The sequence below is a fragment of the Vanacampus margaritifer genome, chromosome 16, assembly GCF_051991255.1.
Source record: "Vanacampus margaritifer isolate UIUO_Vmar chromosome 16, RoL_Vmar_1.0, whole genome shotgun sequence".
NCBI classification, from domain to species: Eukaryota; Metazoa; Chordata; class Actinopteri; order Syngnathiformes; family Syngnathidae; genus Vanacampus; species Vanacampus margaritifer.
In genome coordinates this window covers 8,105,223-8,131,721 of record NC_135447.1, presented here as the reverse complement: position 1 = coordinate 8,131,721, position 26,499 = coordinate 8,105,223, and the positions used below count along the sequence as shown (strand labels likewise).

The following is a 26,499-nucleotide window of genomic DNA, read 5'->3' as shown; positions in this document are numbered from 1 at the left end:
CCGGTGATTTAATTAAAGACTGCAATGTAAAAATAATAATAATAATAATTTTGTGGGTATTTTGTTTCTCTTCCGCAATTTATTATGAATTCCCAAATTGTATTGACAGTTATTCCCAACCACTGTGCCACAACAGCACATTAGTGGAAAAAAAATCACCTGTATGTAACACGAATATATCCAGTTTTATTTATTTATTTACTACAATAAAAGTTAAAAGTTATCATTCACATGACTTTGCTTTTCCTTCTACATTTGAATACATATACTTAGTCATTATTGTCAAAATTAGGCTTGTTATAGTTTTCAATCTCTACCGCAGATGACACGACAAAAACAGAATTCAACTGCTGTTTAACCTCTTACTTTTGTACTGGAAGACATTTCAGAGTTTTTTTTTTTTTTAATTACTTAGGCGTTTGATCAGCACTTACAGTACAGTACAGTACAATATACTTTTACTGAGTTGTGAAATTGTGCTGCACGCTATGTTTACCACCGTTAGGGGGCAGCACACTAATTTAGGGCTGGCGTTTTACATACGTAGAAGAAAAATAGTCCAAAGTGGCAACCATAATGGCAACTTGCCAGTAGACATGTCACACAAGTAATGTACTGTAATGCTAACTTGTCTGCAGCTCGGCGGTGAGTTGTCAAAAAAGTGTCTAGAAATCCGAAGGGGACATTTTCGTAACAGAAACCACACACAAGTGGCTTCTGTCGCGAGTTGGACTAATCGGCTCGACGTTCCAGATCTTTTATTTTCGAAAACAAGTGGTTAGCTCGCTTTAGCTGGCTAGCTGGGAAGCTCCAGAGAAGTCACGTCAGAGCCCAATTGAGCCCGTTTCACAGCCATGTCTACGGCCGGAGACTTTGGAAACCCACTAAGGAAATTTAAATTGGTCTTCCTCGGGGAGCAGAGTGGTAAGTTTTGTTCTTTAGTGGGCACAATGGGCATTTGTTCTAAATCACTGTTTACTGTGTCCCATTTAAATATGATGCTAAGGACTTAGGGTGTGTTTTGGCTTTGGCTGATTTAATCGGTTGTGGCTAGCAGCTCATAATAGCCACGATACATACTCTTTAAACGTATTCCTATTATTGTTTTCACCCTTAAAACGTAATGTTATTATAATCCAACAATAACTGATTACGTTAAAGTGCATGTTTGTTTCAAGAGATAATGGTGGTGAATTAGCAACTTTACAGAACAAATGGCTAGTAAATCGATTTAAGTCGTCTATGTCTGACGCGTGTTGCCTATTTATTAAAACTTTTACTACCAACGCTACTGCCTTATGTTATGTTACAAACCTGGCCAGTAGCATTCCTGCATTCCTCTTCCCACATTATTCTCCCACTTTCCAGTCAAACAGAGCACAGAATTCCCACGTAAAGGAAAAAAATGGCTTCACAAACAATCTTTAAACCTTATTTATCACTGTTAAGATAAAGGCCTGTCAACACAAAACGTTTTGAGAGCACTCTCCCAAGAGGGGTCTCGTACCTCAAGCCAATACAGTATTAAGTATTAATGCTGTACTAGAAGTCTGCATGACTCATCTTTGTGCCTGGTAACATGAGGCAAGAAGTTACTTGCGTCACTGTCACTCACTAGCGTGCACTGCTTGCTTGAATCCTTATCTATTTTATTGTGTCAATGTTAATTTGACTGTACACCCCCTAAACAAACAGGCTGGTCTTAATTCATTAATTGTGCTTAATTCTTCATCCAACAGAGACATTTTTGACATCCTTATTGGTCTATATGGTCTTTCTGTAGCACAGATTTGTGCCTGTTGCAGTCAGCTTTTGTTACCACCCAGCCTGTGTGCCAGTTGTGGTGTCTTGCAGTTTTGTAAACAGACATGTTGACTTTGTCCCTGTCGTCATCAAGTCAATGTGTCTTGTAAATTGATAGTCAGTCCAGCTTCGTGTCACAGTCCACGCTGGCAATTTCTCAAAAGCCATTGCGTGGCTCCCCCCCCTTGTGCATGTCTTCATAACAGGATGGAAATTACATCATTATGACAGCAGAACTACGACCCGTTAGTTTTAAGCATGACGTGATGTGGCATTTGATGTGTGTCTTGCTTTCAGTGGGGAAGACCTCGCTGATCACCAGGTTCATGTATGACAGTTTCGACAACACTTACCAAGTGAGGCCAAAGGTCACAATCACATGACTGACTTACCACTTAATATGCCTAATGATCGCCATGTGCCATGTTTCAGGCCACAATAGGAATCGATTTCCTGTCGAAAACCATGTACCTCGAGGACAGAACAGTAAGTTTTATATTTTGTGTTAGTTTGATCTTCTTGTCATTTTTGAGACATAATGTGAATTTGTTGGGTTTCTGTCATCATATATAAAATTAAACATCATTTTGTTCTGCCCTTTAAGCGTGGGCTGACTGCCACTCCTTTCTGACTGCATAATCCTTTTTTTTCCCCCTCAAATCAAAGCCAATACGTCATCTAGAAAGGAAAATGCATGTCATTTGAAAGCTCATGTTATGATTCATTTCCCTTAGCCAGCGTAACCCTAAATTATAAGATTCAAACATAATAATAAATCTGAAAATTATTTATTTTTATAGATTATTTCTTTGCTTGTATTTGTTAAATACATGGGAATTGGACCTTGAAAAAAATCATCATATATTAAATCGTAATTGCAATCAAATGTTTTCAAAATTGTTGCCCTAATTTATGACTATTTTCCATTTTAGCAGAATAACTGATTAAATGTCTGATTGTGTTTGTTCTCATCCCCCCCCCCTTTCCCCACCCTGCCTTTTAGATCAGATTGCAGTTGTGGGACACGGCAGGCCAGGAGCGATTTCGTAGCCTCATCCCAAGTTACATCAGAGACTCAGCCGCCGCTGTCGTCGTGTACGACATCACAAGTAGGCGGTGATTCTTTCCCCCCCCCCAAAATTTGAAATGTTATACTTTACACCTTTAAACCATATGTGTCCAAATCAACCAGTCAAATGACATTCTACTCCATGTACCGGTTCTTTTTTCATCTCATTGGCAGACGTAAATTCCTTCCAGCAAACCACCAAATGGATTGATGACGTGCGAACGGAGCGAGGAAGTGATGTCATCATCATGTTGGTGGGAAACAAGACAGACCTTGCAGACAAAAGGTAATCATCTTCCTCCTTCCTCGCTCCCTGGCAGCAGGCATGCAAATGAAGGCATGGATTGTCGCTGCTGGAAATGTCGATGTTCAGAGTGGTTGCGAGTTTCCTGATGGAGCAAATTATTTCGATGTCAGTGCTATGATTGGTGTTTTGCCACCACTGTTTTTTTTTTCACTTTCAAAAGTAGTGAGTAAATATAAAGCTATAATATATCAGTTTATTTTCCATATACATTTAATGTACATGCAATGTTTAAAGTAACATTAGAATTGTTGATTTACCCATAAAGCTCATTTTTAACATTTGCTGCCAGACAAGTAGCAGTATACTGTATGTGTGTGTTTGTATTTTTGGGTGTGCAAGCACAATAAGAGCACTGCAATGCAGAGGGAGGGGTGGAATCAAGGTGGAAATACAAACAACTTAGCATTGCTCACAACCGTATACCGATAGTTCAACGTTTTATCATATTGCTTTTAAATTACTGAACAGATGGGAAAAATTTAATACAACGGTTTTGAAATTTAACCACACATACATTTGATTTGATTTGATTAACTCAGCACTTTACTAAGGAGTGCCAACTGTGGCTGCTGCTTTTTGGCTTCTTTTAAGGTTACTTGTCACCCCACGTATGTGTGTGTGTGACAACGAACTTTAACCTTTTGAACACTGATGAAAGGTAACGGAGAGGATTGTTTTATTTTTGTTGCCTTCTTTCCTTGAATATAACAGGCTGTAATAGAAGCAACTTGTTTGTTTTTTAATGCTTGGTCAGCTTTGTAACATTTGGCCAGGAAGCTCGGGAACGTTCTAGCTACTTGGCCTTCAAAATAAAAGGCCAACCGTGGCTGAAATTAAATTTAGTGATATGTCATGCAATATGGTGACATCACACGTTATGATGGTTTTTGTATGGTCTATTTATCCTTGGATTTTTGGTCAAATATAAGCCGTAAACTGTCTGTCCTTCAAGATTAAGTGTTAAAACTGTCACTATTTTTTTTCTTTTTATCATGAGAGGATCTTCAAGTGAGATAAACGGTGAATCTTAACCTTTTTAAAAAAAATGTGCGCACGTGATAAGGACGCTCATGTTGACGCAGTATTTTGGTATCTAAGATGTTACAGAAAGAGACCACAAATATACAGCGAGCTGCTTTAAAAAAATATTTTCTTAGCTGCTCTCTTTTATGGTCATTTGTGGGTTTCTTTTAGTTCATGTCATTGTCGTGCGATGTCCAAGTTTAACCCCTTTATCTACCGCAGGCAAGTATCTATTGAGGAGGGAGAGCGGAAAGCCAAAGAACTAAATGTAATGTTTATTGAGACTAGTGCGAAAGCTGGCTACAACGTAAAACAGGTAAGCTGGAGAGCGAGCGTCGTGCTCAGTCACCTCGCCACCGACGCTGCCACCTTGGCGACGTCTCCAAAAGTGCCCCCTCCCCATCAAAGTCACTCATCAGAGGGTGTCGTTGACAAGAAACCACCAATAAATATTGTGGTTATTGCAGTCAAGGCCTACATTTACACCGACGTTACCTCCTCTTTGTGGTGCAGATGGTGAACTTTTGGTCTTGAGAAAAGGTGGCAGCAGGAGCAGGGATGAGCACGACTCTTTCATTCATTTGAAAATATTGAACCTGTACTTTTCCCTCCCCCCCTTTGTCTGTCCGTCTGTCTGTGGGCGTGTTTGTGTGTTTGGCTGTGCGCGTCCCGTACGCTGTGACTCATCACAGACAGATTACCACAGAGGAGGGAGAACAGAGGGCAAAAGAGATGAATGTTCTGTTTATTGAAACAAGTGCAAAGACAGGCTACAATGTCAAACAGGTAGAGCGTGCGTGCGTGCGCGTACGTGTGTGTGTGTTCGTGCTGTCCTTTCGATTGGCTTCGGCTTTACACACGCATGCGCGCTTTAAAGCGTCTTTGACCTTTGGCCCAGGGTGGACGTAAATGGGTTTGGCCATTCTTGGATCTGTATATATTACTGGATAGCCGATAGCCCATACACGCCCGTGCAAGCCGTTGAAGCCACAGGGCGGCCATCTTACTCCTCTCATCTCGCGAGCAGACTACTGTATAAACTCTACGTATACGTACATATTAAACATATACAGCTTGTAGGCTTGAGTGGTCACTATTTTTTTTAACAAGTGTATGGTATGTGCTGTTTTGAACACCCCCTTTTTCTTTTATCGCTCAGTTCTTTAGAACCCAATATTAGATTAGGTAGAAGCATCTTTTGTTAAATTACAGGTATAATTCTTTCATAAAAAATAAAGTTTCCTCCTGTAAACATCATTAAGCATATCATTTATACATGTATTGAAGGCAAGTTGTAAAATGTCTGAAGTCCTCTTGTCTACATTTAACAAATTTAAAACATCATAAATCATGTGGTTTCTACTAAGTACTGTCTCAAATGTTCTCCAATTTCGATATCGTTTACCGAGAAATTTGTCTTGGGAGTAGTAATATGGCGGTCTCGCGGCTTCAAAATAAATCTGTTATCCAGTAATACATACAGATCAGTTGGCCATTCGTACTGGCTGTCTTTTGATGCTAACTGACTGATTGGAATCACATTCATAATCTACACAGTGCAACATTTAAAAGCTTGTTGTGTTGGCATGGGGTGGAAAAAAAATGATAACGGTAACTGAAATATACACACTCCTTGATAAAGATCAAAAGACGTGTCAGAGTTTACAATCAAAGCAGTATTAGGGGAATGCCAAAAAGTACAAAAGTGATACTATGAGATTTGAGTGACTGAATTACAAAAATGTAATTGAAACGCTAGAGACAAGTAATTATTTTAGCAAACCTGAATGTGAATTGTGAAACATTGCATGACTTTATTTTATTACCCAGCATCAAGATTTTATTCTTGCAATATTATGACTTCTCTCTCTAACTTGAAAATGCACCACTTTATTCTCACAATATTTACAATACAGTATACACTTTTTTTTACTCTTGCAACTAGACTTTTGAGCATGCCTCTAGTACTCTTTAGTAACATTCCATTTCACGGGATAGTTGTGCCCAGCCTATTTGTCGCATGTCGAGAATCATAATAAATACATGCTCACTTTTTTTTTTTTTTTTTTATCTCATCATTCACTTGACACCCTCTTAGCTCCCTCAGTGGAAAACCAATTTTTTTTTTAAAGGTGAATTGGTGTTCATTTTCCTCTGTAAGAGCTTCAAGTGGACCACATGATCATGCCAATACACATATGTCACTATAATGAGTTTCACAGAATGTAATTTCCTCATGTGGGAAAATAAATAAAATAAAAACATGCGTGCTTCATTCCCTCCTGCAGCTCTTCCGTCGCGTGGCAGCCGCCCTCCCTGGTATGGACACCACACAGGACAAAAATAGAGAAGACAGTATCCTTTTGTGTAGTACATTTGCCGTCTTGCCTTGTTATAAGATGGTATGTCACTCCATACGTCAACAGGGAAAACTCCTTAAGTACAGCTTGGCATTCATGGCAGGGTTAGGACTCTCACTTCTGTTTGGGGTTTGAATCTCAGCTAATGCCTAACTAACTAAAGGTTCCTTAATTCATGCATCCTTCAGTGATCGACATCAAGCTGGAGAAGCCGACAGAGCAGCCTGCCAGCGAAAGCGGTTGCGCCTGCTAGTTTGCTCCATGTCACTGGGAAACGTTTCTCTTTCTGGGCTTGTTTGTCTGTATCTGTACCCTTCACTACATCCGCCTCACTTCCCCCAACCCACGGAGAAGGGAGACCTTCGCTCTCGTCCGGCAGCCATTAAAAGTCTCGGATCGATATTTGCACTGCTGCGCACAAACACGGAAACAGTATTCACAGCTTGAGCTCGGACGTCTTCCCACGAGCTGCGGTGTCCGTCCGTCCGTTCGGGTGGAGATGATGTCAGAAGCGGAATGAGATACGACGCGGTGGCAGTAGTTTGTGTAAACGTTACTTTTTGAACCAAACGGCGAATGTGTTATAAAAGCACCAAATGGAGTTAGCATGTTAAATAAATAAAGAGCATTGCGTTAACAGTATCGAGTGCAATGTGGATCTGTTAACATCACCATGTGAGAATTCTTACGTAATTTGTGTTATTGACAAATTACCCCCTGTGTTGCACTTAAAAGCAAATAGGCATCATGGAGAGCTCGCCTTCGACACGGACTGAAACTCACTAACAAGCGTGACATGTCACAACAACCTTTTAGCAGCAAGGTCACCCATCTCCTGATATTTCCCAGCATGTCATGAAAACCACCAAATGGACGAAAACATGACGCCCACATGGGCCGACACTACACCTTCCCTCGCTACACTTTTCCCTTCCACCGTCCTCACGCTTACTTTCTCTTTTAATTTGTTTTCTTGGCTTTCATTTTCTACCCTTTTTATTTGGATAGTTTATTTTTTATCTTCAAGAGTACCATATAGCAATTTGTTTGATAGTTTTAGAGATGTTCTCATATATATACAGAGTTATTATAAAAACCCACTGTAAAAATTACAAATGGAGATGCAGTGTATTGTAAAACGAGGGCTTCCTTTCTAGTTTGGTTGGTTAAAAACGTTTTGCTTGTTTTTCTATTTTGGTGTTGGTCTTTTTGTTAGTGATTTATCTATAATGATTTGTTATATTTATTTCTACAGGATTATTTTTTCTTTTCTTTTTTATGGTTCTTAATTTCTTCTATCTTGATATGACTCCTGAATTGCTAATATATATCTAGCGCATCGTTATCAGATGAACACATCTGTCAATCACGTTCCGTCTACTTTGGTAAATCATGCAATTTTCACTGTGCAATTTTAGCTTGTGTCAATATCTTGAGGAAGTTATACAGTAGTTTCTGTCTGAAATTGATTTTGAAGGAAAAATCGAATAAACTTGTTACTGCTGCTGCAATTCATTCACGCATTCAGCCCACTTTGTTTAGGATGTTTGGATATGGGTATTACAAAGCATTTTTTTCTCCTAGTAGTTAGGCATGAATTGGTCTTGTGAAAATAATTTGCCTATGTATTTTTTTTTCCCATATTGTCTTTGTTCGCTTCAACTCTTTATTGACGGTCCTTAATTTGACTTGCCGGTGTTGCCCCTAGCGACCAATGTAAACAATTCCTACTCAATGGACTGTTTGCTTGAAACCGAGGCTCTACTTAGTTATTTTGCATTACTATGTTTTTTGTTGTTGTTTATTTGTTTGTTTGTTTTAAATAGCTGCTTTTCGCGTAGCTTTTTGACCCCGGAAATGGATTTCTTACTAACTTTTCAGCGCTGAATGAAACGTCAGGTGGCTGCTGTCATCATTAGCGTAACTTGCTTTAAACCCATTAACGTGTAGCATTCACGCGTGTAATTCCGTTATTAATGTCATTGTTATGGAAATTATTTCGATGACCGCGCTGTTTTGACAACCCTGACCTCAAAATATATTTTTTCATCTCTTTTGATGAATACGACTTTTATCACAGGGACTGAAGAGGACGTCGTGGCGTGGTCTTAAAAAACGATTAATCTTTGAGTACTTTTGTAGTTTATTTTACATTCTTATTCCTGAAGGGGGGGAAATCAAGCCCAAGCATCCGACGTTGCAATGTGCAGCGAATACTACGACAAGCTTGAAATAAACAGAAATGCGACAGACGCAGAAATCAAAAGGGCGTAAGTCTACCTAGCAACAGTTGTCGTAATGAGCCAATCGCGGTAAGATACACATCGTCGTCATTTTATTTTCTGTCTTTGCAGGTATCGACGTCTGTCACTCAAGTTTCATCCGAGCAGCAACAAAGAACCTGAAAGTGCTGAGAAATTTTACCAACTGGGTGAAGCCTATGATGTTTTGAGTGACCGTAAGCATTATTAGTTATTATATACATATTTGCTGCATGATGACATTTTTTTTTTACCCCTTTTTGTGCCATTATGCACTATCATACATTCAATTGACAGAATCTATTGAACATTATGGAAAACGTAATTTAGTTAAATCCAAAAAGTGACATAACCTTGTAGAAAATTTCTCCTTTGCCAAAATAATCCCTCGTCATATGCTCACGTGTGCCTTACATTGCCATTTTGTGTATTTGTGATTTTGCATGATTAGTGTTTGTTCATAACATGCATCTGATGTTGTGACAGCTCGAAAAAAGGCAACATATGACAAGTTTGGAGTGGAAGGCCTGAAAGGTGGAATCCCATACGAGTTTGGCAGCGGCGGCGCTTGGTCAACCAAATATGTCTACCACGGCAATCCAGACAAAACTTTCCGGCAATTTTTTGGCAGTGACAACCCATTCGCAGGTACCATAAATGTTTGATAAGAAATATCACGTGCTTCGTCTAATGTATCATTCATTTGTCTCTTACCAGACTTCTACACAAGTGACATCCCTCTGCTGTTGGGCGGCCTGCTACCAGAAGAGGTCAAGACGCAAGATCCACCCATCGAGAGGGATCTTCATTTATCCCTGGATGACCTCTTCCATGGCTGCACTAAAAAAATCAAGATATCTCGAAGGGTCAGTTTGGATGCGAGTTCCTACCTTGAAATACAAGTGCATGTAATTCAAAACATTTGTCTGGCCACAAGGGGGCAGTATAGAAGCTCACAGCTTCTCACAGGATCTTTTAAGTTCTTTTCCTTTCCGTTTTTCGTTAAGATATTTATTGCATTGTTTGTTAGCAACTTAGCATTAAGCTAAACTGACTTTAGGAGAGTAAAGCAGTGGTTGTTTTATATAATTTTCTTTGTTTCATGTTTAGTTTGTCAGTAAACTTCAAACAAAGACCAAGCACTAACAACAAAAGAAACACACAAATGCATTTCTTGCCATTCAACTTCCAGGTTATGAATGACGATGGCTACACGTCTGGTATTAAAGATAAGATTCTGTCAATTGATGTCAAACCTGGATGGAAAGAAGGCACAAAGGTCATTTTCTCCAAAGAGGGGGATCAGGTAATAGATCAATTAAATAGTCACGAATTGTTCCGTATGTAAGAAAAGTAAACAGAACCTGTATGTTTTATAAATCTAGTGTGAAGATGTAGTACCTAGAGAAAATTCTCATTCTTTTGATTTTGTGACTTACAGGGCCCGAACAAGATCCCTGCAGATATTGTGTTCATCGTGCGGCAGAAGACTCACCCTCAGTTCAAAAGACAAAACAACGACTTGATCTACAAGGCCCAAATCTCACTGGCAATGGTGAGTCGTGCTCAGAGCCACAGAAACATTTATGGACATTTATGTGGAGGGGCGGACTCAAGTAGCAAGTATTCTCTTCCCCATTTACAGGCCTTGACGGGTTGTTCTGTCAATGTGGAAACACTAGATGGCAGGCTACTCAACATTCCCATCAACGATATTGTGCAGTAAGTGTTTTCCTCTTTGATATGTAGTATTTCTTTACTTTTATGAAGCCAAGGCACATCTTTTTTATATATCACAAAAAGTATATGCTGTGAACTTAATGAAAAACAAAAAGGGGCATCCATGGCACATACACCGTACTGTACTAAATCAAAATCAAAACAGGAAGTGCTGATCTTCGAGGATTTGTGTTCCACCAGAAACAAGCCCAAGGATTTATACATCCGTATCCCCTTTCTTCTCCCTAATTTGTGTGTCGTCACCGCACTGCAGCTTCACATATCAAAAAGTGGTGACAGGAGAGGGGATGCCGCTTTCCCAGAATCCGGCCCAGAGAGGAAACCTCATCCTCATTTTCGGCATCCAGTTTCCTGAGAGGCTTTCCCCGGACAGGAAGGATCTCATCAAACAAGCTCTGCTTTTTAAAAATTGATTACATTCGGCAAAGAAGAGAAATGTAAGTCCATCACGCTCAGACAATGCAGACTGCTGAGTCATGCTGGAAACACAAGAACGCTTTGTACTGAACAGAAAACGAGATCCATACGTTGAGGCTATTTATATTTCTGTTCTTTCAGACAATAATAAGACAATAATTTGAAAAATAAATAAAACGTTTTTTATCAACTTCAGACTTTTGTAACATGTTTATAATTTATTGACCAGCAATAAATCAATGTATTTAAGTGCATGTCCCATAATTAATCCTAACCACATGGCTCACAAACATAAACAATCACTGTTACTCAAAAACAAAACAAAAATTTTTATCATATGGCTTAGTCTTCAGTACTTCTTGTCTGTAATCTCAATAACAAATACAGTACAACTTAAGCAACAATTCCACATGATCTGCCAGTTTGCTGTAAACATAAACATCCTGTTTTGACACTTGGCAATGGAATTGCAACAATTCCCACAGCAGGAATTAGTGGACCTCGGATCGACCTGAGCTGTGACCACATGGGCCCCCAAAACCATTTCATGTACTCTGTGACCGGGGTTCAACTAACCCCTCGTAAACAACTGAGCACTTTCATGAAGCTTCGGTCTGTGTGGAGTCCTGCTGGAAGAGGTTTCAAAATGGTGACTCCCAATACTGCGTCACGCCTCGTTTGATTTGCTCATATGTGACAAACATGACGATGTTCCAGGAGCCCAGTCGCAGGAAAGAAGGCATAAACCTGACGGAAGAAAATCCAATATTAGACACAAGTGTATATATATTATTATTCTTATTATTATTATTATACACATACACTTACCCTTTATAGAAGGCCGTGGTTCCTTCATTCTTAATCATTGTGAGAGCACAGTTGATGGCGCTGCTGTACTGGTTGGCGCCCGAATTCATGAAGCGCGTTTTAACGACGTCCACAGGGGACGCCACAACGGTGGTACAGAAGCCTGCACCGAAGGCGGCTGTGAAATGACACGGCAGGTTGTCTGGAAGGGACCAAAAGGCAATTAGCGTTCATCAAATTTTGATAGTAAAGTTGGTTTGTTTTCAAAGCACAAAATGTCATTTACAGGAATATTTGTGTATATATATATATATATATATATATATATATATGTGTGTGTATTATTCAGTATTATTTTATAATATGGCATATAGTTCAAAGTCTTTTGCTGAATGTCATTTATTATGTGTTATATGAATATTAACTCATTCACTGCCATTGACGGCCATAGACGTCAAACATTCATTTGAACTATTTCTATTAGTTTCACATTTTTTCCACTTTTGCTAACAAGAGTATGAAAATATAAAAATATATATATATATATTGTACATTTAGAACAGATGTAAAATTTGTGATTAATCGTGAGTTAACTATTGAAGTCATGCGATTAATTACAATTAAAAAAAATAATTGTCTGACGTCCCTAATTTTTAATAATCTTTCCTTTTTTTTTAAATTAGGAGCATCAGGTGATAATTTTTTTTATTGTAATTAATCACGACAACTAGTTAACTCAAGATTAATCACAAATTTTATATCATTTCTAAATGTACAATAAAAACAAATCTAGGTTTTCATACTCTTGTTAACAAAAGTGGAAAAAAAATAGTGAAACTAATAGAAATAGTTCTAATGAATTTTTGACGTCTATAGCCGTCAATGGCAGTGAATGAAATCATCAGAAATGAAGTTTGTGGAAGGTGAATAAAGCATATATATATATATATATATATATATATAGAGATATAGATATAGATATAGATATAGATATATAGATATATAGATATAGATATATATATAGATATATATAGATATATATGAAAAGATAAATATGCAGAAATGTGAGGGGTGTACTCACTTTTGTAATTGCAATATCTCACCTGTCATTAAGTTATACTTCAGGATGACCTCCTTAATGATGTCATAGGTCACCAGCTCTGCACAGTTGACGATGGCGTTACGGGTGATGTTGGGCATGCACCCTGCAAGTACGCAAAGCTCGTTTTATTTCATTGGATGGTCTGACAGTGGTGTGATAAATGCTAGACGTACCTTTCCAAAGCCCTCGTACCCCCTCGTTCCGGGCGATGGTCTTATAAGCATCCAGAGTACCGTTGTATCTCCTCCCGCCGTCAGACAGGCGTGTCTGAGCTTGGAAGCGCACCTTCACCACGTCGGTCGGTTGCGCGAAAGCCACGGCCATGGCGCCCGTGGTGCAACCCGCCATGAGCCTCGTCACGATCCCTGAACCTTTACACGTGCGCTTGTTAACAATCAGGTCACCTTCATCATATGACAAAATCCTCCCGGGTTCGGGATACTCACTTTCGTTGCCTCGAGTGTAGAATTGCTTCATGGAGTCGTAAAGACCAATTCGTACGGAGGCGAAGCTCATCTGCCTCTGCAGTCCTGCGGCCAGTCCGTTGTAAAGACTCCTGGGGCCTTCTGTTCGCACCATGGTGCGGATGGTGCCAAACACGCCACGGTATTTTTTTGCAGTTGCACCCTCGGCTTTCTGAACCTCGCCCTGAACCTAAAGACACGGGCCACATATAGTTAGAGATGTGTTTAACATGAATAATTTTTTAATCCGGGCAGCACGTGAGTTAGTGGTTTAGTTTGTCTGCCTCACAGTTCTGAGGTTCGGGTTTCGAATCTCGACTTTGTCACAAAAAGGGGATTGTACAGGTTAATTGCTGTGTAATGGACAAAGATTAGTTTATTGCTTTGCTTTGTTAAAAAAAATAAAAATGGGGGGAGGAATTCAAAATCATTCAGTTTTACAAAATATGTCATTTGTAGCAAATCATTTTCATACCAATTAAAATTAATTTGCTTTAAGTGTCCCAAAGACGTATTTATACGTTTTTTTTTCATGCAGAAGACTTTGATGCAGCCTCTCAACTGAAAAAAAAAACGGTTGAAGAAATGGTAGTTATTACACAAACGGCCAGCAGGTGGCAGAAGAGCGAAAGAGATCAACCAGGGCCATGTTGAAAAAAAATTTTTTTTTGCTCACATTTCTAAAAAGATTTGTGAATAATGATTAAATTTAGCTATATTCTAAAGCTATAGAATATACTTTTTTTTCCTGATGAAAGAAGAGACTCTAATCTTTCTTTTGGTATGTTCCATCTTTTTATAGCAATAGAACACAATATTCTGTGGGCCTTGCAAAATCAGTCAAAATCCAGTAAAACAGCCGGGAGTGTAGGGGGGTTGCTTCAGTGAAAATGGCTGGGAGTGAATGAATTAAATGTAATTGGTTCGTTACATCATCGCACCTGTAGTCGCACTTTAGCCGTGTCCAACGGAAATGTGACCAGGTCAGCGACGCAGCCTGCAGTGCCAGCGCCAAAGAACTTGACAGTTGCCGAGGGGGCCACCTCACGGGCTTTCATCACGACCATTTTTGCACCTGAGTCGCATGGAAAAATTTGCTCTTATTTGACCTGCGCATGCTTTAGAATGAGCACAGCTCAACTTGACCTGTCAATCAAGTTACACAACATTGGTTGTGATTATGAGGAAAACCTTATTTGGTAGCCAAAGTGGAAACGTATGTCATGTGTGTCACTTTGCGTGTGGAACCATGTGATCGGTTAATAAAGGTGTAGGAATGATAATAATGAAGGTATTAAATCTATTGAAACAAGTGTACTGGTACATCACTTCTCTGAATATAATGAGAATTTTAACTCATTCAATGCCATTGACGGCTATAGACGTAAAAAAATCATTTAAACTATTTCTAGTAGTTTACCATTTTTTCCACTTTTGTTAACAAGAGTATGAAAATCTAGAAAAAATTGTTTTAGAACAGATATAAAATTTGTGATTAATCGCGAGTTAACTTTTGAAGTCATGCAATTAATTACAATTTTTTAAAAAAATTAACCGGCTGATGCGATTAAAAAAAAAAAGATTATTAAAAATTAGGGGCGTCAGGTGATTAAAATTTTTAATCGTAATTAATTGCCTGGCTTCGCTAGTTAACTCACGATTAATCATACATTTTATATCTGTTCTAAATGTACAATAAAACAATTCTAGGTTTTCATACTCTTGTCAACAAAAGTGGGAAAAAAAGGTTAAATAGAAATAGTTCAAATGAATTTTTGACGTCTATAGCCGTCAATGGCAGTGAATGAGTTAAATATGTTTGTTTGTTTTTAATTGTACTGTACATAATACAACATTTTAATACGAAAAAAGAAATTGTTGCAATTGAAAGTGGAGAACCTAATGACATGACGTCATAACCAGAATATAGCTAACAAGTGTAACATTTAGCTTTGATGTTTCCAAAACCTTATGGACACAACGTTACCATAAAAATCAATACTGGAAGGAATCAACAATGACCCCCTCCCCCAAAAAAACATTCTAAACAGTCACTACAACATTTACTTTCAGTTACATCAACTTTTCCAAGAAAAAAAACCCTTAATAACCAGCCTAGCATGAAACAACACTAGTGTGTGTTGCTAGCTGCACCAAAATCTGCCATGCTACTGTTTTATGATCAAAAGATGGATGAATGAACATAGTTCTCACTACAAACCAATAGTAGACCATTTAAAAGATGCATATTGGAAAATATTTCAGCTATTTCTGTACATTAGGGCTTGTAATTTTTTGAGGCAGACAGACAGACAAACAACCTTCAAGGTTCGGGCAGGAAGAGATCAATGGTCATATGACGATTCCAATTAATTATGTTAAATAGTAATAGACTGTTATTCTAGAAGTAACATAAAATGTGCGGTAACTAATGCTGCCAGTGGGGTTAAACTAAGTAAAAATTGGATTCATGTCTTAAAACTCATAAAAAGCTTTTATTGGGGTAAGATTGCAACCTCACTTTTGCACAATAAGAAAAGACACCTCATAGTTTATTCCCGTTGACTAATGAGAACAAATAGAACCCATTGTGGCCATAAATTCCATCATCAATACAATTCAATGTTTTAATACTATATATATAAATAAATAAATAAACATTCAAGCCTATAAATTTCCCATACTCAATGTAAACTATTCATCATGCAAGTATTTGAAATGCTATTACTTTCATCATCCATACCAAATACACTGTAATGTAATCAATTACCTTTGTTGCGTTCCAAAGTGAATGACCAATCCCTATGCCGTCCTCATCCCTTGCTGCATACTCTCCGTTTGTCAAGCTGCCGAATATATGGACACCTTTTTTTTGCACATGACCTCCAGGCTGCGTGACAAGTTGAACGCACCTGTTACGCGAGTCTCATGTTTACCAGGGCGGGATCCAGAAACAGGCAGGATACTCGAGCTCTTGTTGATCTTCATTTTGCATCGTCACTGGCCCCGTGGACTGTGCGAACGTTAAAAAATGATTGAAAGGGCTTTCAAAGGCTGGCTTTTGATTTCATTCAGTTGTTGTTTGATCTATTACGCAATCCTTACATCTTACTTTAGTATTCAGCGTATGTTCACCAAAGAGCTTTTGGAACATGCAGTCCTTTGAGAGTCTATTGGCTCCCATTTGCAGCCAATGAGAGACTTTCCCACGTGGAATTCCTCGGGTGTTCCCACTGGGCACTGGCAAGACTTACAAGCGGGCTGTGCAAGTCTGAATGTCCAGAGGTGGCAAAAGGAATAAGAGTGCAGATGTTTGTGTGAAATAAATGTTATTTATTTGATTCCTGTACTTCAATAAAAGTAAGTGAGTATAAAACAATACCTGTTTTGATCATTTATGCACAGTGAAAGACAACATCTCTGCACACAAAATAGTTTTCCGCTTACAAACTTGCGAATGGCTTTTATGCTGAAAAGACGCCAAGGCATCCATTGCAACTTTATTAAATTATGACCAAGACTACTCCTATTACTACTATGTTTCTAATTCAAATTTTGTGTTTCTAATTTTAATTTTGCGTCTGGGTTGACAGCCAACATTTTACTCCACTGCAAATCTGTGAGTCATTCTCGGTCTGTACCAAAATAGCTATTTGTTTGTTTTTGTTAGTCTAAAAAGCTTAGTAGTACATACACACACACTTTCTAAATTCTATGCTAGCGTACCTTTCCACCTGTTGTCAACCATACAGCAGAAAGATTTCTCACCATGTGAGTAAATCGAGTTATTGACACCTATAAAAGCTTTGTAATAGCCTATACGTGCCACAAGAGGGCAGTAAAGCACTTAAACGTTGTTCCTTGTCCTTAAGAAGCCACAAAATGGCGCCCAAGAATCGTTTTTATTTCAGACTTAGCTTAGCACAAAAACAACAAAAAGGTAAATATTCAAACAAGGATGGATTCCCAGAAGACTCACAAACTTTCCAGCCAATCCATACAGGCACGTTATAGGCACTGTTGGAGGTTGCACGCCTGCATACAGTACATGTGACTTTCTATGTCTTCTTTTGGTCAGTCACGAGGAAGGCCCATGGAAGACATTCCCACTAAATATTGAACATTTCCCCTTCTGTTAAATGCTTTAATATAAAATTTCCATATTTATTATAGCCATATTATATTAAATAAAGTCTGACAAAATACTTTAACGAAAGTCACTCTCAAAAGTAGTCTTGCTTGTCTTTATACTTTGATACAATGGGAATTTTTTATAGGCTTGTAAAGTGCAAAGTAATACAGAATGAGCACTTTACCCTACTAAAGTTATCTAACTTGAACCTCTTCACTTCCCCGACAATCTAAAAGGGCCCTCCCAGACCGGAGACAGAGGCGTAAACACCTCGTGGCTGTTCCAGCTTCAACTAGCTCGAGGTGACCCCGTATTCAGTCCTTGCCAAATGAAACCGAGCAGGCCCGCTCGCTTACCCCGCTGCGCTCGGCTGCACTTTGAATACCACGAAGTGTGCATCAGTGCGGTGAACACAGCTTATCGCTGCCGCACTATAAATAAGACCGGCGGCTATAAATAAAGTCAGACGTTGCTTAATGTAAATGTTAGTGGAGCACACAAGTATGCTTCATTATTCATCAGACCGGTCAATTGTCAGCCTCTGTTTCAAGTCGAATTATTTTATTGTTATGAGATGGAGAACGGAACCTTTGAAAATAACAAATACTGTATGTGGCATCACCTCTAATTGACTTTTTTTTAATACATGAGAGTGAGGGAAATGCTAATATGCCATTTTATCCTAATTATCCATAAGACTTAAAGATAATGTGTGCTTGGTTTTATTAGCATTATACTATCTATTGAATTTAAATATCACTTTTTAAAATACAGCACTCCATTATTTACATTTATATTAGTAGTTAGTAGTGGTAATTATACTGATAGTATATTATATATTGTTTTATGGTGAATTTTCAAATACAACGGTTTAAAAAATGTTTCTATTGTTTGTTTTTGTTTTTTATTATGTCATTGGTGTGTTTTCCCTCAACTTTGCATTTATCGTTTTTCTCCATCTATTGCATCATGTTGAGTTGAATCTTGTTTGTGTTATTTGACATCATTTGCAATAAACCTGATAGTAGACACAAATAAATAAATAGTAAATATCTCATGCTAGCGTGTGCTAAACAGACCTGTTAAATGATTGATTTGAGATACCCCACCTTTGTCAGGCGGTTTAAAAAAAAAACTTTCATTGCATTAGATCCATTATCAAACAGAATGGGACAAGACAAGAGAATTTTCTCATTGTCTTTTCCATTATGTAACTTGATACCATATGTCCTAGTATACAACAATAAAGTCCACACCTACATGTCTGCAGACCTGGTGGGAGCAATTCATGTGATATAATCGAATTTAAGCCCTTTAAAAGCCACAAAGAAGACATTGTAAGATGCGCTATCTGTGTGATGTAAGTAATTGCATGACTGCAAGAATAATGGCTGGGAGTTGACCTACTGTAACTAAACTGTGTACATGACTCATACCCTCCTACCTACCTATTAAGACTGCATCACTTTAATAAATAAAGTATAAATTATGCATTTTTGAAAAATTATCTTGAATTATTATTTTATTAATTTTGCGTGTTATTGATATTGATGGACACTAGAGGGCAATACAACATCCGAGTTATTGCTAAGGAGGACGAAGGAGGCGGAGGTGACGGAGAAGAAGAATTACCCTAGTTAGCCGTTAGCCTGTGGTACAAATGTAGCAGCAGTTAGCGGCTATCGGTTGTGCGCTTGTGTCATGTCTGCCTAGCATCGGTGCAGGTGTGGAAGAAAACTCCTATGCAGCGAGAGTGGGTTGACGTCACATTCGAGCTTTCCTGACAGCGATCGAGATCCGCTTTTTTCCACAACATGGAGAAACAGTTGCATTTAAACCTGTTAGCTTCCAGACCTCCTATGCCGGGTGGCTTTCAGTCCAGCTCCAAAATGAAAATGGGGTGAGTCAATTAGCATCATATTAGCATATAGTCAACTCTATTGGTCTTTAAACGTAACGATAACATTCATCTCACTTGCATCAGTGTGTTATTTATGCGACACGGTGATACTTCTGACACTGTCAAATGATTAAATTAGCCTATGGAGTGGATAGCAACAACGATGTCAAGAGTTTGAAATGGACCATTTATTAATATGATACGACAAGTTAGCAGCTCAGTAATACACACTTCTCGGACTTTTTTCAATTACTAAGGAGATGTTTATTAGCGTGTATGTGCAAACAGAAAGCCAGGCTGTGACGTCCAGTGGTTCATCTAAGTCGCGACAGAATAAAAACACTGTTTTCTTAATAGTAACTTAATAATGGTGTGTTTTTACTGAACACAACACATTTGGATTTAATAATTGTCTTCTTCGGCAGCAATAACCTCAACCAAATGTTTCTTATGGTTGTAGATCCATTCCATTTCCATTCATTTGTTTCAGAGGATAAAGAGTATGGAAAATAGATGGATGTTCATACAGTGCTTTGTTTGTCTTTTTAATCCAGGCCTGGACGAAGGAGAGATTTCACCCCGCTGTCCTGGAGTCAGTATTTTGAAACCATGGAAGATGTTGAAGTGGAAAATGAAAATGAAAATGGCAAAGATATATCTTTTTCTGCTTCTGTGTGCCTCCAGAAAGTGTTAAAGATTATGATTCTGATTATCTTTCAAAGTAGTATATTCCAGCTAACCCCACCCTGAGTCGAACATTTCAGTCCAATCAACATGAAATTGATTTACTAGGACACTAGATGTAAATGAATCTATTAATTGGGTTGAGAGGTTCTTTGACTACATGGAACATTTTCAGAGTTTACTGCAGTGGTGCTCATGGTCCTGTACTGCTCTTGCTCCATGGAGGAGGACACTCTGCTCTCTCTTGGGCTGTTTTTACTGTGAGCATAATAACTTTTACTTTTATTGTGTCGTTCCGTACTGTATAAATCTTGTTTTAAGTGTGCTTAATGCCATTCTTACGTGTTTTACAGGCTGTCATCTACAGCAGGATTAACTGCAGGGTAGTGGCTATGGACCTTCGAGCTCATGGTAGGTGGTATGTACTCTTAACAGTCATCACAGGAGAAACTTGCAGTCACTTTACAACAAGGTGCAGTTTGGCAGAATTAGTAAATATTCTTTAAAAAAAAAAAAGTTTATTGACACTGTCAGTGGAAGGTGAATGTCAAACTAAACAACAAAAACAATTGCTATTAATAAGCATACATTGGGAAGCTCCAGAAGCACACAGGCTAACAATTAGCGTCAAAATATGTGGTGGTGTTATCCTTTAAGCTACACATATTTGAGCACAAATGCTGAAGCAACAACAGATGATGTTTATTCAAAGGCATAACTGCCATTCTGAGGACCTGAATCACAAGTACAATATATCTGTCTGTATGTCTTATACTGCCCCCAAGTGGCCAAAGCCACAATGAGCATTGAATGATTTGCTTTAAAAGGAGATTTGAGATTATAGTTGTTTTGAGTTATGAGCATAGTCAAAAAACAAATTAAATTTGTATCTCGTGGCCACCACTGTTTTTTTTTTTTAAATACAAAAATGTTCAACCAAACCTTATAATTTTGTTTAGCATTATCTTGCATATAATGTGAATACCACACAGGCCCTGTTGTCAAAACCCATTAAAAAAAAAAGATTGTTTCAAAATCCACTAATGATGATCAGATTTATCAGGGGAACACTGTTTTCATGTGCATCTCTGTCATCTGCTGCAGGTGACTCCAAAGTGAAGAATTCTGAAGATCTCTCTGCAGACTCTATGGCCAAGTAAGTTGCTGTATATTGAAGGGGGGAAAAAATACATAAACCATACAGTGGCTATAAAAAGTCAGTTTTTATACAAAAACAAGAAGATGAGACCACCATAAATAATTTCTAAACTTTTTCCACAACTAATGTGGCCCATGATCTGTATAAATCAATTTAAAGAGAGGAAGTAAAATAAAACAAAGGAGATATGGTTGGTTGCACAAGTGTGCACACCCTCTTATAACTGGTTAGGTGACTATATTCAGAATTAAACAATCACATTAAAATGTGATGTGGTGGCAGGTGTTGTGCTGACTCCCATTGAACTTTGAGTTTGAATGTGATTGGTTAATTCACATTATCTGTCTACGTTGGTTTATTTTATTTCCTCTCTCAATTAATTGTTTTCCCAATTGAGTTGTACAGATTAATGGTGGGAAAAAAATGTTTAGAAATCAGTACGTAATAACAGAAAATGAATTGTTTTCACAGTCACAAGCTGTCCGAGAAACAGGAAAAATAACAATGACCAGCAGAGGGAGACAGAGATGCAAAAAAATGGAAACAGGAGGGAGGGGAAAAAACAAAGCCAAATATGTGCTGCTCAGGGAGAACAGTATGGACCTGGAAAATTATCTACTAAATTGTCTTGGTTACTTCTGGCATTTTATTTTGAACATTAGGTGTGAAGACTTTTTATTTCCACTGTAGTCAAAGTTACCTGAAGCTTTCCATTTAGCAACTTAAGGTTCTCTTTCCTCTTCTTCCCAAAGGGATATTGGCAAAGTAGTAGAAGCTCTTTATGGAGAAAACCCACCGCCAATCATGATTATCGGGCACAGCATGGGTGGGGCCATAGCGGTTCACACCGCCGCGGCCAATCATATACCATCGCTGCTTGGCCTCTGCGTCATTGACGTCGTCGAGGGTCGGTGTTTTTTTTTTTTTTTAAATCTTAAACATGCTGCCAATTGTGTGTCTTTTACAAATTGTTTCTTCTCAGGCACAGCAATGGACGCTCTGAACAGCATGCAGAATTTCCTCCGAAGTAGACCAAAAATGTTTAAATCGCTGGAAAACGCCATAGAGTGGAGGTAAGCCTCAACCAAGCTCACTGCTAAAAAGATAGCTGTTGTTTTGTTTTTTTTCAACAAATATTCCATTTCTTGACTACATTTCCATATTAGCGTGAAAAGCGGCCAGATCCGAAACATCGAGTCAGCGCGTGTGTCGATGGGAGGCCAAGTGAAAAAGTACGCGCCGTCCTGCGTCAGGGCGTTAAATCCGAAACGTCAACATGTGCTCATGTTCAGCCCGAACACTTTGTGCTGCTCTGACGTTGACAGATGTGAGGAGTCCACCAGGAGCCCGGTGGGCTCCACTAGCATTGGTGAAGGTATCATAGAAGAGGAGGAGGATGAAGAAGGGGAAGACGAGTCCAACAAGAAAAGAATGAAGGAAGATGACCAAGAGGTGAGTTGCGTGTGAGATGTTTTCCCAAAGCGACGCATCTATGACGACTTTATTTGTCAAATCTGATTGGATGGTGCAGATGGACATAATCGTTTGCCTCTCACCGTGTGATTTTTGTTTCAGACGAAAAAGGAAAGCGTCTTCACGTGGCGAGTGGATTTGGCCAAAACGGAAAAGTACTGGGAGGGCTGGTTCAAAGGCCTGTCTTCACTTTTTCTTACCTGCTCCGTGCCAAAACTGCTCCTGCTCGCAGGTCCGATTCCCTCACCTCCCATTTCTCACAGTCGACATTTTGTGGTGAGGAATTCAAATGTGTTCTTTGTGCAGGGGTGGACAGGCTTGACAAAGATCTCACCATAGGACAGATGCAAGGTAAAGACGTCTAATGAGCATTGACAAACTCTTTTGCTCGATCGTCTCACTTGTGTCCGCAGGGAAGTTTCAGATGCAGGTCCTCCCTCAGTGTGGTCATTCTGTCCATGAGGATGCACCCGAAAAAGTACATCACGAGAATCCGAATTTGCAGCGCGAGTTTGCTATTCGCTCGACCGATGTTGTGATTGTTTGTGCTGTTTCTTTCTAGGTAGCAGACGCTCTAGCCACGTTTATGGTCCGGCACAAATTCACAGACTTTAAAGATGGATACATGTGGTAAGTGATTCTCCTTCTAAATATGTACAATCGGGTTTAAAATTGGGATTTAACACGTCGTCGTGTACTTGGCAAATTCTCAAAAATCCCTGTTTTGAAACAGAACACGTGAAATAGAGAAAGGTGTGAGCTGGTCTTGCATCGTCTCAAAATATTTAAGTTTTCATACTCTTGTTAACATAAAAAGTGGACCCAAAAAATTAACTTATAGGAATATGGATGCATCTTTTAGTCATTGATACAGTAATTTCATAATAACTCATAAAACTGAGTTAAAATTAAAAATGTACTGTAAAAAAAAAAAAAAAAAAAGTGTGTGATAGTGATTTGTGTTGAGGTCATTTCTCTGCCACTAGATGGCATAATTGCATTTGTAAGACAATGGTGACAGCTCAGTGCATTTTTCTTTTCATATTAAGAGCTATCTAATCTTTAACATTAGTAACGGGTGGAATTCTGCTCATTTTTTAAATTGTAAAATACAATTTGACCCCATTTAACACAAATATATGCATTATTATTCAACTTATTACGACTAAATTTGGACAAGGACGCGTGTGCTGTGTTGCAACTGTACAGGCTTTGCAAGTAAAGGGTGGCCATTAATTAAAGGAACTTCAAATTAACTCAAAATGAATGCACTCATTTTGACACCTCTATTATAAACTTAAGGACTATTTTTTTTTTTTGTGATCTTTCTACAGTTAATTGAATACGTTGCCATAGAGGAATTATTTGAAGAATCGTCAACCTCATTGTACAACAGCAGATTACAAAAGATGTTTAAAATAAAACACTCATTGTTGTTATGTTTTGTAGATACTTTGCCTTATTTTATTGTGCAACGCAAGAATAGGTTTATTCTTTTCTTTGCAACTTTTTTTTATGTGAAATTCCTTTTATGTTTTTGTTTTTCCCGAGTGATGTTTTATGTTTATAAAATGTCCTCGTAATGGTAAACGGTGATTCAGAGGGATTGAAAAGATGTCACATGCTTTTTGAATGTGTACAAATTTGGCAATATGTAGCAGGATCATCATGGCTGATTTACTGCTGGTTTACTTCAAGGTTATCTACGGTCTGCTTTGTAAAGAATCCGAACTTTTGCACTGTTCAAAAAAACTCATTATTTGATATCCATGCCATCTGTTATCCCATATGAAATTTTAAATGTATTTAAAGCTCATACAAATTGAAATCATGTGCAATTTTGAGTGCAGCTTTAAAGAGGAAATGGTCATTTGAATTATTGCTGAGTGAGTTGTGAACAGCAAATTTGCGTGGATTATTTTAATATCACATAGCACAATGGCATCAGATGCACACAAATGACAGTTGTGTTTCATGGGTTTTGTGAAATAAAATGATTTAAACTATTGTTTGTGTGTTTACACGGGGGAAATCTTGCGTCTCACTATACGGTGTTAAGTCAAAACTTTTCCAAACGGGCTAATGGAAGTGGATTTAGAAAGTTTCCTCAAATGCTTGATTTACTCCCGGGTATTCAGTTGCATGCAATTAATTGTCCCTCTATAGACTAACGCATATTTAATGATGCAAGAAAAAGTTGGATTATTGATTAACAATTAATGGCTCTCCAAAGATCTTAAATTACAGAGATAATGATGTGATCTTAAAAACCATGATGTTGAGATGTAAACAACCTAATGAGTTTAGGCCAAGCAAATAGTGTCCCTCCTTCATATAAGATGGTGTGATGCGATAAAAAGTATTCTATACAAGTATCGTTGGGTTTGGTGACCAGATCTGAACAAACAGCGTCACCAATTTTAATTTCATTGTATTTAAAAAGAAAAGAAACTTTGGCCAGAACAATAATATTGACTTCTCAAATTTTACAGAAAAGTGCAGAAACTTTTTTTTTAAAAAATGGATATCAATGTGTCATGATACAATCAAAATTATTGAGCTGCTTACCGCAAATATTACACAAAATCTGCAGATGTCGGTGGAATCATTAAAGTTATTAGTTATTGTGTAAGTAACGGTTCAAAATGGCTTGTGACAGAAATAAACAATGACATAATTTATCCAGCAGATGTCGCCATTGATATATATTTGGATGTGATGGGCCCTCAATGTACTCTACCTAGTCTACATACAGTACTTTTTACTTAATGTAAAATTTAGACTCTGAAATGCACAGTAGCCTATAATATTACTCTACAAACCCCTTTTATTTATTTTTTGTTCCCCCCAGTCCATAATGACACATATAGGCTGTGAGGCCAATTTATGAGTGTAAACAGGGAGGGAGTGTCTGAGCGGGAGGTGGATTAATTTAACCCATCTTTACTCTGCCACAAGCCTCGAGCCCTCTCAGAATCTCCTTGGCCTCCGTGAAAGGGCACTTGAAGGCCTGAAAAACATTCCAGAGAGGAGAAGTACCTGGTGACAGGGGCCCCGAGACAAAGGTTGTTGTCATGATCACAAACTCCTCCACATCTTTTACCAAGAAAATGTAGAATGAGTTTTTATTTTCCCTTAACTTTCCTTCTCGCTGCTCTCACTCCACAGCTATACATACATTGTGCTTTTAACTCTATAACTTCTCATTCTTCTTCTCGGCTCGTTTTACGGGCCTCTATGGACGGTTTGACAATACGGCATATGCGCCGTGCTCGACCTCCATGTTCGGCATAGCTTCAGCTCTCGTTTGCAACTCGTCAGAAATGTCTACAGGGTATTCAACAGAGTTGAAAGTCCAATTACATAACACGCTGGTAATGAAATGAAAGCTCAAAACAATGGCATTGGCATGTGACAGTAAAGGCAACAAAACGGAATGCACTAATGCGGCAATCTAACTCGTAATTCTTCTGCAATTACTACCGAGCAATGGTATCCCCAATGGTTCTTCTCCATAGGCTTGTAGTGAGACTCAAATTAAAGCGCTGACCTGGTTAGCTTTCTGTCAGCAGGAGGGAGCGCTGTACCCCAACCCCCACTCCATCCCACCCACATGCAGGCATTAATGAGACTGGAATACTGTATGTGCCAACCAACTTTTGTCAGTTTTTACTTGAATTTGATGGGGCGGAAATAAATATGCAATGTGACTTTTTAGTGATGGATGAAGCTAAACTAATAAACATAGGCCTACCTTTTAGAAATAAGTAAATGGAACTTATTTATAATTTTTAATTG

At 38.4% G+C, this 26,499-nt stretch overlaps 4 protein-coding genes across 7 annotated transcripts; 3 read left to right on the top strand and 1 right to left on the bottom strand.

Annotated features, from left to right (window-relative positions):
• Positions 1-563: 563 nt before the first annotated feature.
• Positions 564-8,077, top strand: rab6a (RAB6A, member RAS oncogene family). 2 transcript variants are annotated; one of them, XM_077546018.1, is made up of 8 exons: positions 564-924; positions 2,101-2,159; positions 2,236-2,289; positions 2,807-2,912; positions 3,047-3,158; positions 4,895-4,988; positions 6,491-6,557; positions 6,751-8,077. In XM_077546018.1, the coding sequence occupies exons 1-8, from the start codon at positions 855-857 to the stop codon at positions 6,813-6,815; spliced, it is 627 nt and encodes a 208-aa protein (XP_077402144.1). In that variant the 5' UTR covers positions 564-854; the 3' UTR covers positions 6,816-8,077. The 2 variants fall into 2 exon arrangements, with proteins under 2 accessions (XP_077402144.1, XP_077402143.1); XM_077546017.1 differs by lacking the exon at positions 4,895-4,988 and adding an exon at positions 4,425-4,518.
• A 152-nt stretch (positions 8,078-8,229) lies between these two features.
• Positions 8,230-11,175, top strand: dnajb13 (DnaJ heat shock protein family (Hsp40) member B13). Of its 2 annotated transcripts, none has more exons than XM_077546013.1 (8): positions 8,230-8,832; positions 8,917-9,020; positions 9,310-9,471; positions 9,541-9,689; positions 10,016-10,129; positions 10,265-10,378; positions 10,469-10,545; positions 10,817-11,175. In XM_077546013.1, exons 1-8 carry the CDS (start codon positions 8,765-8,767, stop codon positions 10,974-10,976), a joined length of 948 nt encoding a protein of 315 aa, XP_077402139.1. In that variant the 5' UTR covers positions 8,230-8,764; the 3' UTR covers positions 10,977-11,175. The 2 variants fall into 2 exon arrangements, with proteins under 2 accessions (XP_077402139.1, XP_077402138.1); XM_077546012.1 differs by having other exon boundaries at positions 10,744-11,175.
• Positions 11,161-16,468, bottom strand: LOC144035922 (dicarboxylate carrier UCP2-like). Of its 2 annotated transcripts, XM_077546016.1 has the most exons (8): positions 16,266-16,468; positions 16,124-16,199; positions 14,295-14,428; positions 13,336-13,543; positions 13,063-13,260; positions 12,891-12,992; positions 11,809-11,989; positions 11,161-11,727 (listed from the first exon to the last, which is right to left on the bottom strand). In XM_077546016.1, the coding sequence occupies exons 3-8, from the start codon at positions 14,418-14,420 to the stop codon at positions 11,622-11,624; spliced, it is 921 nt and encodes a 306-aa protein (XP_077402142.1). In that variant the 5' UTR covers positions 14,421-14,428; positions 16,124-16,199; positions 16,266-16,468; the 3' UTR covers positions 11,161-11,621. The 2 variants fall into 2 exon arrangements, with proteins under 2 accessions (XP_077402142.1, XP_077402140.1); XM_077546014.1 differs by having other exon boundaries at positions 16,124-16,468.
• A 2,621-nt stretch (positions 16,469-19,089) lies between these two features.
• On the top strand, positions 19,090-24,708 carry ppme1 (protein phosphatase methylesterase 1). The gene is made up of 14 exons (XM_077547572.1): positions 19,090-19,385; positions 19,940-20,041; positions 20,239-20,329; positions 20,423-20,480; positions 21,174-21,225; positions 21,981-22,135; positions 22,211-22,301; positions 22,395-22,460; positions 22,554-22,680; positions 22,804-22,933; positions 23,008-23,052; positions 23,115-23,179; positions 23,264-23,331; positions 24,036-24,708. The coding sequence occupies exons 1-14, from the start codon at positions 19,300-19,302 to the stop codon at positions 24,037-24,039; spliced, it is 1,140 nt and encodes a 379-aa protein (XP_077403698.1). The 5' UTR covers positions 19,090-19,299; the 3' UTR covers positions 24,040-24,708.
• Positions 24,709-26,499: the final 1,791 nt, after the last annotated feature.

What these genes read in the sequence shown, in the direction of transcription:
- dnajb13 (XM_077546012.1), top strand. Translation starts at nt 8,765, where the DNA reads ATGTGCAGCGAATACTACGACAAGCTTGAAATAAACAGAAATGCGACA. An exon ending in CTATGATGTTTTGAGTGACC is followed by an intron (nt 9,021 to 9,309) that starts GTAAGCATTATT and finishes ATGTTGTGACAG; the next exon opens with CTCGAAAAAAGGCAACATAT. An exon ending in CCCATCAACGATATTGTGCA is followed by an intron (nt 10,546 to 10,743) that starts GTAAGTGTTTTC and finishes GTGTTCCACCAG; the next exon opens with AAACAAGCCCAAGGATTTAT.
- LOC144035922 (XM_077546014.1), bottom strand. Translation starts at nt 14,420, where the DNA reads ATGGTCGTGATGAAAGCCCGTGAGGTGGCCCCCTCGGCAACTGTCAAG. An exon ending in CGGCTAAAGTGCGACTACAG is followed by an intron (nt 13,544 to 14,294) that starts GTGCGATGATGT and finishes CCGTGTCTTTAG; the next exon opens with GTTCAGGGCGAGGTTCAGAA. An exon ending in CTACACTCGAGGCAACGAAA is followed by an intron (nt 13,261 to 13,335) that starts GTGAGTATCCCG and finishes GCACGTGTAAAG; the next exon opens with GTTCAGGGATCGTGACGAGG.
- rab6a (XM_077546018.1), top strand. Translation starts at nt 855, where the DNA reads ATGTCTACGGCCGGAGACTTTGGAAACCCACTAAGGAAATTTAAATTG. An exon ending in TGTACCTCGAGGACAGAACA is followed by an intron (nt 2,290 to 2,806) that starts GTAAGTTTTATA and finishes CCTGCCTTTTAG; the next exon opens with ATCAGATTGCAGTTGTGGGA. An exon ending in GGACAAAAATAGAGAAGACA is followed by an intron (nt 6,558 to 6,750) that starts GTATCCTTTTGT and finishes TGCATCCTTCAG; the next exon opens with TGATCGACATCAAGCTGGAG.
- ppme1 (XM_077547572.1), top strand. Translation starts at nt 19,300, where the DNA reads ATGGAGAAACAGTTGCATTTAAACCTGTTAGCTTCCAGACCTCCTATG. An exon ending in TCTGCAGACTCTATGGCCAA is followed by an intron (nt 21,226 to 21,980) that starts GTAAGTTGCTGT and finishes TTCTTCCCAAAG; the next exon opens with GGATATTGGCAAAGTAGTAG. An exon ending in TGAAGGAAGATGACCAAGAG is followed by an intron (nt 22,681 to 22,803) that starts GTGAGTTGCGTG and finishes TTTTTGTTTCAG; the next exon opens with ACGAAAAAGGAAAGCGTCTT.